Consider the following 14,147-nt stretch of genomic DNA (forward strand, 5'->3'; position numbering starts at 1 on the left):
ATACGTAGGCATATGTGATAAAAATTTATTTTGAAATTTATTGTTTGGTAGTTTTTATCTATTATATGCCGAGCTACATTTTATATATGACGACAACCATGGCAGGACTGTCACAATGCTGCGCATGACAACCACTGAGGCGAATCGGAGGGTGCATATCCCTAGGCCTAGCAGAGTAAAGCACCAAAAAGGGTAAGGACAACATAAAGGGGGGAGGGGCGTGCTCATAATTATGAATATACGACTAGACCTACTGTGTTGATGCAAGATGTCTGCGCTTTAAGTGTGGAAATGCATGCCTTCGACTGCTTGTAGCTTGTTTGTAATGTTAATCATTGGAGTTTCATTTTTATGATTTTATCCATTGATGTATTGTAGATCTAGAGATCTAGATTCTAGATGCAGTTTAAAGTTTTTTTAAAAAAATTACCTATTGCAGAGGCCCTATTAAAATTAGATTTTTTACCTGCCTAGTAAGTTATTCAAAATATTAATTAATATTAAATGTTTTTAGTAGCCATATCGTTTTAATAAATCAAGCACTAGACTATATATACTATATAGTAGTATATAGTAGACCTAAATATACTATATAATATTTTATTATATAGTAGAGGCCTATACTATAGGCGTATAATATATATTAATATATAATAGACTATCTATAGACTACTAATTTAATACTTTGTAACTTTACATTACATTTTTAGATAAATAAATATTTAATATCTAACCAGACTAACACAAAGGTCACAAACTCATCCCTCGTTTTCAGCATCAGGCCCAAGTAGCCTAGTTTTGAGCCATACACTGTTACATTCTGTGTAGGCCTGTTTAATAATCGTCAGTACTAAGTAATTGATCTCTAACTAGCTATCAAGTAAATAATAATGTTTTAGTCCTAAGCCTGGCCTACTCAAAATAAATTAAGTTTAAAGGCCATCTATAGCAATAATAAGTTTTAAATTATTTAACATTTGTAGCCTAAGTTAACACAGAATCATACAATTACAATGCTTACAGGGAATTTGTTCTAAAAAGAAAGAGCTGTGTCAGTGAACAGGTGTGTGAATATTGATTTTGACAGGCATTTTCCATACCTCCCAGACTCAATCAATGTTTTACTTCAACAAAGATTTGTGCTCAATAGACTCTATAGAACTGTAGACACTATAGACTGCTGTGTAGATTGCATACCTGGATAATTGATCTGTTCTTTTGGATTATTTTTATTAGTGGCAATGGAGCTTAATGCAACTTAAAATGACAATCTTGGCTGCATCCTTTTGTTTGTGAATTAAACCACTGGTCTTGATTCTTGAAATATTATAGCTGTTAAAAAAAATGCTATGTATTTCTTCTGGAGTATTTTGAAACATGTCAGCCAGGAGGCCTAATGAAATAAGGCTATCTTCAACTACTGACATTCGCAGAAGCATTCCTAGTTTCGCTCCCACTTTGTCAAGTTCTTTGTTACCAGAAGGTAGGTGCAATTCTAATTTCTAATTTTCATATATACACACAAAAAATATTTCGGCAATAAAGAAATTTTAGAAGCTTAAAGCTGTTACTAAAGGAACAAGTGTTTCTTTCAGGCATCTCTTACAGTGGTCATATCCCCCCCCCCCCCCCCCTTCCCCTGTCTCCAAAAGCACATATTGTGCCACCCTGTTGAAATAGAATTTATATAGATAATATATACTTTTACCATTATCTGCCTGCCCCCAGAAAGCTAATTATAAGTGCTCACGCGGAGAAAAAAGTCTGAAAGAAACACTGAAGACCACTCATTACATTGTTTTGTAATATAACCAAATTTAAAACCATTGTATAAGAGAAAATTAAGCTGTTACAATAAATAAATGTTATGCATATTGACCTGTGGCATATGTTTGGGACCATAGGAAGGGGGAGGTTGAGAACCCCTCCACTGATCCCCCAAAATGAAAGTTGTCTCCCGGTAAGTTACAGCTGTTGGCAACTGTGTGCTTGTACGGCTTTTATATTTTGTGTTGACAATTTCAAAATTTTCAATGTAATAAGTTATGAATGGCAAGTAAAGGCAGCTTAGAGTTCTGTTTTTAAAATTAAGCCTACCACTATATTACTAAGAGCCTAGTAAGCCTAGAAAGACCTTTATATCCCAAGACTAAACAGTGATACAGACAGAAATTTGTTGGATGGGATATATATATATATATATATATATATATATATATATATATATATATATATATATATATATATATATATATATATATATATATATATATATATATATATATATATATATATATATATATATATATATATATATATATATATATATAAGTATATCCCCATCAACAAATTCTTGCCTGCATCACTGTTTAGCTTTGAGACATTAAAGTCTTACTAGGCTTAGTATACCAATAAATATATTTTACCTTTGTGGAACAGCTCCACATTGTGGCATGATGCTCTATGTAGCTTTTCTATTGTGTTATCATGCATGGATAACAGTCTTTTGAGAAATACTTAGTTTCCTTTAACAATTGTTTATGAAAATGTTTGTTCATTTTTCTGTGATTACTTTACATTTTATATTTACATTTTGTCCCACTGTTTATTATCTTATCCAGTGTCCTACTAAAATATATTTATTATTTTAATTTTAATAATTGTGATATCTTAAAGTGATATTGTATTGCTCTATCAACCCTACTAGACCTTCTCAGTGTACAACTACACCCAGTTCCTCTATATTCAAGATAATAAGCAAACCTCAGTTATTTCCCTTCTTTTTAGGCAAATCACATTTTAAAAAATTAAATCGATGTATCATATATACATTTAAGATTAATTTTAAATTTTATCTGAAAATAATATTCTAAATTGAGTCCCCCTCCCCAAATTCTTATGTGTGACACTATTTGTCTTGTATTAGTTATTTAAGTAGGTCTGTATCTCAAGTTGTGTTAAAAAATATGCACTCAATTTCTTGGTAATATTTGTGTTATAAAATTTTTACCGGCTTTATTACGTTGATTAACAGCAGAATAAAAAAATAATATTTTAACCATGCATCAATTCTGATTGTGAAGCCACTCAATGGATTTTTTTTTTTTAAACCTAAAAGTTAAGGGCCAAACCTTTTTTTTTCAAAATCAAAGCAATGCGATTTGTAATATAAAGTTCTGTAACACGATTGAATAATTTCTTTTAACGATTGAATAATTTCCTTTAACGACAACTCTTGTTGACATGAAATGTCATGTTAGTGATTCTTTACCTTAAACCTACGCGACTATCATCGCATGAACGGCTACTATTCACAGCTACCCCCCCCAGGGGCGGATTAAGCTTCTGCGGGGCCCCTGGCTGAAACTTTTTCCGGGGCCCCCTAAACTATATATATATATATATATATATATATATATATATAAATATATATATATATATATATATATATATATATATATATATATATATATATATATATATATATATATATATATATATATATATATATATATATATATATATGTAGTTTATATAATGACATCACAAAACAGAGGCCTTTCCAAAAAATAAAGGTTGAATGGAATAAGCTAAATGTTAACAGAAGCCATGGCATATACAAAAAATGTTACATTAAATGTAATGTTAAATTACATTGAGACTTAAGAGCATTTAAAGTGACAATTATTTATTTACTAATGCAAAAGAAATTATGTATACTTACATTTATTACAGTTATTTTTATTTAGAACTAAAGACCAAGTAACTTTTATAGGGAACATTTTCGAGCTTTCCTGATAGCAAACTCTTCTATTAGTTCTGTATAATTTAGTGAGCTTACAATGTCATTTTCTATGCTCATAAGTGAGAGCATACTAAGTCTCTGCTGTCCCATAGTGCTTCTAAGATCGCTTTTAATCTTTTTCATTTTGGAAAATGAGCGCTCTCCACTGCAGTTAGACGTCATCATACACAGATAAATTCGAAGAGCAATGTGCACATTTGGAAAGCTCTGAATGCACTTGAATCTATTTAAAAACATCAACATTTCTAATTCAATGCTATCATTGTAGACGTTTTGCTCTTTTCCCCCATGAATTGATTTAAACAGCTCGGCGAATTGAATCAACTCCGATGAAAAACATTCTTCAAAATCATCGGGATATTTGTTGATTAGTTTTGTAGCTGCTCCTGTAATGTCACCAGTGCTAAGGTTGGTCAGGTCACTGAAGAAATCGAACATTTCTTGAACAGTTTTATAGGAATCTAAGCGATGATGTAGAGCTGTAGTTAGGTGGTCGATCACACAGATGAATACTTCAGTCTTAAATTTTTCTCTAGGAGAAAGTTGCATTTCTGAAACTTTGCTTTCGTCAAATTGTCGCTTCCTCTTTAGTGGTCGTCTGTTGGAATATGTGTAGTCTTTGACTTCACATTTAATTTTTCCTTTTGATTCGAAGCTAGCGAATTCATTACGTTGACTTTCAATAAAAAGGAGAACAGATTTTAACAAATTAACTGCTGTATTAAGAGATAAACCTTTTTCTTGAAGAGATACATTTGTTTTTTGCAATCTCTCTAAAATTGTATCCCATACCTCCAATAATATTACTGTTTCTAGTTTTTGTAAACTTTTAAGATATCCTTCAGCTTCAGCTCTACATTTAAGAGGTTGATTTTCATCGGCTGCTAACTCCTCCAAAGCCGATATATTTTCCTTATACCCTCTATTTAAAGCCTTAACAGCATCATGTCGAGCGGACCATCTGGTTTCCGACAAAGCTTTAGCAACAGGCAATCCATTCATGTGCTTGTTGTGTATATGCCAACGATGGGTAGATGCAGAAAGCCAAGAGTAAAGGCTCTGAAGGAGATTAAAAAACCCAACTGACGTGGGGCAGCACTCAGCTGCGCAGTTCCCAACTAAATTGAGTGAATGTGCTGTGCACGGTACATACAATGCTACGTCACACTTCTCCCGGATTTTAGCCTGAACGCCGTTATACTTGCCGCTCATGTTGGACGCGTTGTCATATGATTGACCGCGACAATTTTTTATGTCAATTCCATTTTCTTCCAAAAATGTTAGTATTAAATTAGCTATTTCCGAACCAGTGTGTGAAAACATTGGTACAAATTTTAAGAAGCGCTCAATAGGTCCGGTGTCTTGTACATAGCGAATAATGATTGTGAGTTGATCAACATGTGAAACATCTGGAGTCGAATCTACAGATATAGAAAAATATTTCGCTGTCTTTATTTCATCTACAATTACAGACAAAACCTTTTGACCCATAAGTTCAATCATCTCCTCACATATTGTTGAAGATATGTAGGATGTATGTCCACGTCCTTTGTTGGCGTGTATCCGCATATGTTCTGCGAGAAAGGTATCGTACTGACTTAACAGCTCCAGCAACCCGAGATAATTCCCATTGTTTGGAGAACCAACCTCTTCAGTTCTGCCCCGGAACGGAAGACCACGAATACAAAGAAACTGTACCACACTCACGATTCTGTGAAGTACTTGTCTCCAATACTGAATTTCACTTTCATATTGCGTAACAAGTTTCATGTCAATCTGACCAGTAGATTTTCGTGAACACAGCGCTGCCAATGAATCAATGTGTTGTTTGGAATTTTCATGCCTAGATAGCACTTCATGGGCACTTTTCCATTGTTTGAACCCTGATGTCATTTTGTTAGTTATAGGTGACATCAGCTTACATACAAAACAATAAACACACCCGCTTGTTTTGGAATAACACAACCAATTTCTTTCAAATTTTTCTCCTGTTCGTGCATGGACACGTGTGAATAAAGAAATGGTGCAGAACCGACGTTGTGACTCTCTTTCTAACTGTATGACCGATTCTTTAAAGTCCCCGTTTTTGTTTTGGCATGGTGTGGTACCACGTTGAATCCAATAGTTTCTAAATGCCTCTGACATCTTTTCCCGCTCTGGCCAAAAATGAAGGTCGTATATAGCATGACTATCTTCAAGGGGTTTTGTTGTATCATCTTTCAAATCACATTGTTTTAAAGTAGGAGCCTGCTCTACATCTTTTACCCCGGCGGTGTCTGATTCAATTGCAGATCCCTTTTCTACGTGACTATTTTCCTTGGTACTCGAAGTTGGTTTGAAAAAGGAGAGCAGTTTTGTAGTTTTTTCAGCAAGCTCAGCTTCGATCTTTCTTTTTTTCACCGATAATGCGCGTTTTTTTGCTCCACTAGGATAGTTACGAGACATATTCTATAGAATTTTAAAAAAAAACAAGGTTGAATCTAATTAAAAGTCCGGCTCTTTGCTGAAATTGCAAATTGTCGTTTTTTCTCCAGCAAGCAATTTTTTGACATATAGGTCTGATGAACGAGCCTTTAGGATTACTTTGTCTATCTGAAAAGTCTGAAGCCTGGATAATGGTGGAGGGTTGGAAATCAAGAAAAATTTTGAACTCTTGAGTAGACTCCGTGCGAATAAATCCAAAAGAATGACTGACTCAACAAATGTAATTCCGAAATGGGGGATTTCGGGGAGGAAGATATAGTTTGGGGACATGCCGAAAGTGTGTGTGTGGGGGGGGGGGGGGAGGGGCAATATGCCAAGCCCAACAAAAGAGGTTCCAGTTTCCATTACCCTAACGGGTCGGGCAGAGTTCACAGTTTAATTAAATTGGAAAAAAAACTTAAAGTTCAAAGTTCGCCATTGTTTATTGTTACAACTGAGGCCACGGTTGATGTTAGGCCTAGTGAGTTACCCCCCCCCCCCCCTTCCCCATCTCAACTTGAACAATGCTGTATTTTATAGGAAGACATTAGTTTCACACCTAGTTGTTATGTGCAGGGAAGAGAACTACTCGCCTGGAGATTGTTTTACCTGAGGTGGATGGCGATGGGTCGATTAAGTGAGCCCTCCCCCCCCCACCCTCCCTTTGCCTCCACCCCCTTGTACCTGGTATGTAAATTTGGGGGAAAAACGTAATGTGATATCCTATTGTATTCTGACCAATGTAGATGGGGTTTTTTTTTGGGTTTTTTTTATGCCTTTACTAGTTACAATTAGATGGTAAATTTGGGGGCCCCTAAAAATCGGGGGCCCGTAGCTGCAGCCCTTTCAGCACCCCCCTTAATCCGCCACTGACCCCCCCCCCCCTGTATTCTGTGATTACTCCAAACCCCGGCAGTGTTCAGTACTTGAGGTCAGGGTTGAACGGTTGTGTGCGGCTGTCAAACTATAGCCGGATTTATCTAGTTCTTCAAGGCAGAGTTAATTTATTACCACCTTCTATACAATTGTGCGATGTCCCCGGAATCTTATCCACATAAGTGACATAACTGTAACCAGTTTATAAGGTAACAAATAGGCATACCAAAGCTAACCTAACCTGACCTAATCGCTAATACAAACTGTGTTTAACAATCTGCGCTTATTCCCCCCTATATATATATATATATATATATATATATATATATATATATATATATATATATATATATATATATATATATATATATAATATGCTATTAAAAGTTCTCTAAAAACTGTACTCCGTGAAAATAATATGGGCGTTAAAGGAAGAATAGCTCCGGCCATTGTCTACTTAAACCATGCAGGCCGCGGAATTACCGGCTCATTTTTAGAAAGTCCCGTCTTCCCCATAATTCCGATGTTGTGTTATTTGTGTACGAAACTCTTTTATCTCTTTTTTTTCAATTTTCAATATCTGCTGATATGGAACCAGTTTATCTGGATGTATCTGCATGCTGAGCTAGATCTATTGTAGATCAATCCCTAACACCACATCCACGCCGTGCTTCTCTGTGTGGATGTGTGACATTCTGCCCGTCCCTTTTGTGACCCGTTCCAATCGATTGGCGGAAACAAAGGTCTATGGAGTCAGACGGTTACGCTAACCCACTCGCGTTGACACAGCTCTGTGTGCCATCGAATACCTTCCGGTCAACGAACATAGTATGATCAATATGCAGTTATCGAGCCTGGTAAACTATACAAAATACCAGACCTGCGCTTGATCTTGTACTAACGTCTTGTACATTATACGTTACGTCATTGCGTCCTCACAAGGGGCTTGATTTTTAAAACAAAAAAGGTTCATTTGTCAACCGAACTCAGTGGCGCCACATTTTGAATATTCTGGTCTGAGCTACATTTTCCACGCCGGTATTGGTCCATGTCTCTTATAGGTTTAGGAAAAAGGCTGCTAAAAAAAAACTTTTTGCTTAAATCACAGTGTGGGCGGGTATGTTTGTGGTGAAACCTCGTCATTTACTTTTGACCTACTTTTAGTTCAGCGATTTTGCTCGACCTTACAAAATAAATAATTATTTTCCGATGACACCGCAAGAATATTTAATTTTCAATATAATTTTATATTAAATTTGTTATAAAAATAAAACTTTCGGGTCAGCAATCGTGTGCTCTACCGTCCGACCACGCCATCCCACGGGCAGACAATAGCCGCTTAGGGTTAAGGTTGCAAGCCGCTAAATTTTAAAACTAAAATTTTTTTTTAGTCGTGTGAGTCTTCGAATTAAGTAAGAACGAAAGGGGATGGAAAGAATGTTTTTAAAACATTAGTTTTACTTTTAATATAAATTGCTAAGTGCTAAAAAGAACAAAAAAAAAAAAACAACTTAAATGCAGTAAAATAAGAAACACTTTAAAAAAAAAAAAAAAAAAAAAACGCTTTTGCTAAAGAAAGTTTGTTTTGTTTTCTTAATCTCAGTGCATTTTTTGTTGTATTAGTGATATTTTCTCCAAAATTTCGCCTCATTATTCAATATCCGCTTGTCCGATTTAACAATACTTAAGATGTGTAAACATTGGCTCCGTTTATATCACGGAAAACTTAGAAGCCCACTTTTTGTTTTTAGCTGACCTTAGAAAGCCAGTAGCCATCAGCACCCCTGCCTGGTCTTATTACCGTCACCCCGGCAGGTCAATAGAATCAATCAATGCGTCTGTCTCGCGGGTCAATATCCTGGCCGCCATGCGTCTGCTGTTGCAGACACTCCCGCCTTCCTGCCTCGTCAGCATCCCCGGCTGTCTGCTTTCTTATGCCACCAACAGGTCCGATTAAAACACCCTCAAACTTTACTGCAATAAAACACCACTAAAACTTACTGCAATAAAATACCAGTAAAACTTACTGCAGCAAAACACAAAAAACAACTTTATTGCAATATCATTGATATCACAGGTTGCTGGTGTGCGGTTATAATTCCTTCACCAGCGGACATTTCTCCCTGAACGAACAGATAATTACAAGAAAAATGAAGGTTCTCAAATTTGACTAGGTTCATTCAGTAAAAATGACATTACTTTTTGGGGCTAAGAAATACATTTAAAAAATACCCACTTCAATTATATCAAGATTTGAATTAAGCCTTCGTTTCTACCTATTTCAGATAAGATGTCGCGTACATAAATAACGCAAGGGGGGGGGGGGGGGGGGTAATTGGTGGCTTATTTTATTCTATAGAGGGTAGATGACGGTATAGAGCACTGTTATAGAACACACGTTTTTATTTGATTTTATCTTATTTGTGCAATATTTTTGCTATTATTTCGGATAAATAAGTTCACACAACTTGCTTATAATTCTTTTTTTTTTCTCACCACAGTAAATAACTACCTAGTATGAAGCCTAACGAAATATTTTCTCTAAAATCATGTGATTCCGTGGTTTATTTAAAAGAAACCTACATAATGGGATGGTGTGTGTGGACGGGTATCTAGACATTTACATTAATATACACTTAATATTAACACTTTCCCATTCCCACGCTGCCCATGCCCGATATATTGTTTAGTGCACAACGTTTAAGATACACGTAACTAGCCCAACCTCTTTGTAAAGCCACGGATTTTAAAAATTCTATTCATTACTTTTATAATTCATTTTTACTTTCTGGTATACAAAGAATAGGTGAAATATTGTAATCGCGCAAAAAAAAAAAAAAAAAAAAACCCAAAAAACAACGAAGCCTAGATTTTCACAAATCTAGACGTTTTACACCTCCCTGAGTTGGAAAAAACATAGTTTTTTGCATTTTCCTCCCGTATATTTATGGATTTTTGTCCGTGAACACGACAACTTGAGTACCGTTACAGTTAGGAGGATGAAATTTGAAGTATAAGTATTACATCAGTTTTGTAGTCCTGTAGTAACTTTTCAGAGATTTCCGGTAACCGGAAGTGGAACTTATTCTACTTTTGGTTTTTCAGAAGCCTATAACTTGAGTACATTTTCAGATAGATAGGCGAAATTTCAAATATAAGTAAAAAATCTAATTCTTTGCCTTCTGTCAAATCTCCGTTTTCCTGAAGTAGTACTTTAAGCTATTTTCAATTTCTCAAAAAGAAAAAGAAAAAAAAAAAACGCATATTCCGCTCTATTATACACATATTGTTTCCCGTTCGCTTGGTGCGCAGTTCCTTTTTCTACGAGATTCTGTTCTATTTTAAAAAGTTTAAGTATTTAAAAAATTGACTAAAAGTCATGACTATATCCCGAGTTACCATCCCCCGTAATATTATATAAGAATATTCGAGAAAGTTTAGGAGACATCACTCCCGCTTTATTTTCTTTGTGATACCGGTTGTTTTAAACAATTTCTATTGTCCTTTTCCTAAATTGTAGACACCCAATCAAGCATGTTCCAATCATAAATCTTCGACAGTTTTTAATGAATGCATTTCTTTTCTAAATACATACATTCTATAAACACTGTGTCCATTGTGATTCGTATGAGAACCACTGCTGAATTATAAAACCATAACCAGGCGATGACCTGTCTGGGTCTTAAGAACTTTATCCTCAACGTGATTTGAGATCATTTCCGGTAAGACAGAAGTACTTACGCACTGCTTGTCTGTAGGCTAGACGTCAAATAGCTGCAGCAATAAACACTGGTTGTGAAATAGCTGCAGCAATAAACACTGGTTGGGGAATAGCTGCAGCAATAAACACTGGTTGGGAAATAGCTGCAGCAATAAACACTGGTCGGGGAATAGCTGCAGCGATAAACACTGGTTATTCAGTTTCCCCACGTACGTGTAGGTATTGAAATAGCTACAGCAAGAAACACTGGTCGGGAAATAGCTGCAGCTATAAACAATGGTCGGGAAAAAGCTACATCAATAAACACTGTTGTAATTATCATACATATTAACATTATTATCTAGTATATATACCCTAATGTTACCGTAACTGAGACAATGGCTTCCATTATTATCTAATATCTGTACCCTAATGTTACTGTAACTGAGACATTATTATTATTTAGCATCTGTACTCTGTACCCTAATATTAGTGTAACTGAGGCAATAGCTTCCATTATCAAATATCTGTACCCTAATGTTGCCTTAGCTGAGACAGTGACAACCATTATCTAATATCTGTACCCTAATGTTACTGTAAATGAGACGGTGACAACCATTATCTAATATCTGTACCCTAATGTTACTGTAAATGAGACAGTGACAACCATTATCTAATATCTGTACCCTAATGTTACCGTAACTGAGGCAGTGACAACCATTATCTAATATCTGTACCCTAATGTTGCCGTAACTGAGGCAATAGCTTCCATTATCTAATATCTGTACCCTAATGTTGCCGTAACTGAGGCAATAGCTTCCATTATCTAATATCTGTACCCTAATGTTGCCGTAACTGAGGCAATAGCTTCCATTATCTAATATCTGTACCCTAATGTTGCCGTAACTGAGACAGTGGCAACCATTATCTAATATCTGTACCCTAATGTTGCCGTAACTGAGACAGTGACAACCATTATCTAATATCTGTACCCTAATGTTGCCGTAACTGAGACAGTGACAACCATTATCTAATATCTGTACCCTAATGTTGCCGTAAATAAGACAGTGACAACCATTATCTAATATCTGTACCCTAATGTTACCTTAACTGAGACAGTGACAACCATTATCGAATATCTGTACCCTAATGTTACCTTAACTGAGACAGTGACAACCATTATCGAATATCTGTACCCTAATGTTACCTTAACTGAGACAGTGACAACCATTATCTAATATCTGTACCCTAATGTTACCGTAATTGAGATAGTGACAACCATTATCTAATATCTGTACCCTAATGTTACCGTAATTGAGATAGTGACAACCATTATCTAATATCTGTACCCTAATGTTACTGTAACTGAGACAGTGACAACCATTATCTAATATCTGTACCCTAATGTTACTGTTACTGAGACAGTGACAACCATTATCTAATATCTGTACCCTAATGTTGCCGTAACTGAGACAGTGGCAACCATTATCTAATATCTGTACCCTAATGTTGCCGTAACTGAGACAGTGACAACCATTATCGAATATCTGTACCCTAATGTTACCGTAACTGAGACACTGGCTTCCATTATTATCGATGTAAGGTTTGCAATGGCCCCGGGCTATGACACAGGAAGTGTTGGCTAAATGAGATTTTGTTAAAAGTTTTTTTGTGTGCAATTTTCTCTTTTGGACGGCTTCTCTTATTCTAGTCTAGTATAAGTCGGACAGCAGAAACATTCCAAAAGGACCTAAATGCCCATCTCAATGCCCATCTCAATGCCCATCTCAATGCCCATCTCAATGCCCATCTAAATGCCCATCTCAATGCCCATCTAAATGCCCATCTCAATGCCCATCTAAATGCCTATGATGCCTATCCAAGTATTTCCATTCCACAGCAGCTTCATTGAGATGGAACAAACACGTATTTCAGTTTGTATTAGGCACATCTTTAACAGGCGTCCATATGAAAGGTCGCCCAATGTAAGCGTCCTGACCTATCATACTTGTGTGACAGTTAGCGTTTGGTTTACCTTGTAATTAAAAACAAGCATACAACAATTTTTTTGTTGCCATGCTTGAGTTGTGGTTGCACATGCCCTAAGGCCAGGTTTAAAGGAGAATCCACGAAATTTAAGGTTAAGGTAGAAATAGCTTGGGCTTGTAGGATTGATCGTTTTTTTTTTTGCCCATGTCAAATGTGAATAAAACAAGTAAAAGGGACACAGGTTTGAAATGAGTTTTGTAGCTTCAGTTGATCACTTTATGACCACCATGCTGTAGGGCTCACGTAAAAAAAAAGTGTTGTGTAGCTTTACGATCAATGTTTTAGGTCATCAATTTACCACAGTCCCTGTTCACATCACGATTACGTTACGAATAATTACAGAGTGCCCTTGTCCATGGCGCTAGTCTCGCTCTCATTTCCATGGTAACCGTGTTGTTTTTGTAGGGCTTAATAAATTTGTTATTGTTTCTGTAGGGCTTATTAAATTTGTTATCTATATACTACTAAAAGTCAACTTTGTTTACATGTTTGAATATTTATTTGTTTGCCTGATCGAAAATTGTGATATGTTCGACTCTATCTGGAAAGCTGTAAAATGGTATGCAGGTAGAGAATAATTTTTTAATGCAGACAGACTGTTGATCACAAATTTATTTAAAGACGTTAATTAATTTATTGATTTATTCCTACGCAGAATAACCCATTTTTTTTTAAAATGTTAAAACCTTGACTAAACTTTGTGGGAATAGTGACGTCACAGGTTTTTGTTTACTCTTTAGTACAATAAAATGGCGGCGTCTATTGAAGAAAATTGTGTTCCCATTCAAAAGTTTAACGCGTTCTAAATCTAATTTTCTGTCGGTCATAACTTTAACAATACGTCCGTTTGCTGTATTTATTACGTTCCAACACTTATATCAATTTTCAACTGTCTTTTTCATTTAGTTTTACGATAAATTTCTCTAGATCTAAAGATCAGCTATCGAAGGAAATTTATGAATCTAGCCTAAATCTAGATCTAGCCTAGATGTAGGTCACTAGATTCAATGTAAATTCTACATCTAGAATCTATTTCAGGCCTTAATTATTTTATATAAATCTTTGTTTGGCTTATTTAAGATAAAATTTAATTTGAAAGTTAGTACTACTAGACTTATTTTTAGATCTAGATCTAGAATCTATACGCGTAAATCAAGTTGCATAAGGAGACACATAGTATAGTATAAAAATTCACTTGTGACGTCACGAGTAAATAGCTAAAATGGTAGCGTAGTCAGCTCTCATGCAGGAGGC

At 35.5% G+C, this 14,147-nt stretch overlaps 1 protein-coding gene across 7 annotated transcripts in view; it reads left to right on the forward strand.

The window, feature by feature from the left end:
* The first annotated feature begins 76 nt into the window (after nucleotides 1-76).
* The window catches only part of LOC131958349 (uncharacterized), a 52,830-nt gene continuing 38,759 nt past the window's right edge, over nucleotides 77-14,147 (forward strand). Inside the window, exons 1-2 of one of the 7 annotated variants that reach the window (XM_059323327.1) lie at nucleotides 77-192; nucleotides 1,024-1,483. In XM_059323327.1, the coding sequence (XP_059179310.1) occupies nucleotides 1,378-1,483 (106 nt within the window). In that variant the 5' untranslated portion in view covers nucleotides 77-192; nucleotides 1,024-1,377. Of the gene's footprint in view, nucleotides 193-229; nucleotides 323-1,023; nucleotides 1,484-14,147 lie in introns of those variants that run through there. The other 6 variants (XM_059323333.1, XM_059323331.1, XM_059323334.1 and 3 more) reach the window with 6 other exon arrangements.

Source organism: Physella acuta, unplaced genomic scaffold (genome assembly GCF_028476545.2).
Source record: "Physella acuta isolate Inbredline_101_S28 unplaced genomic scaffold, ASM2847654v3 ptg001319l, whole genome shotgun sequence".
Lineage (NCBI taxonomy): Eukaryota > Metazoa > Mollusca > Gastropoda > Physidae > Physella > Physella acuta.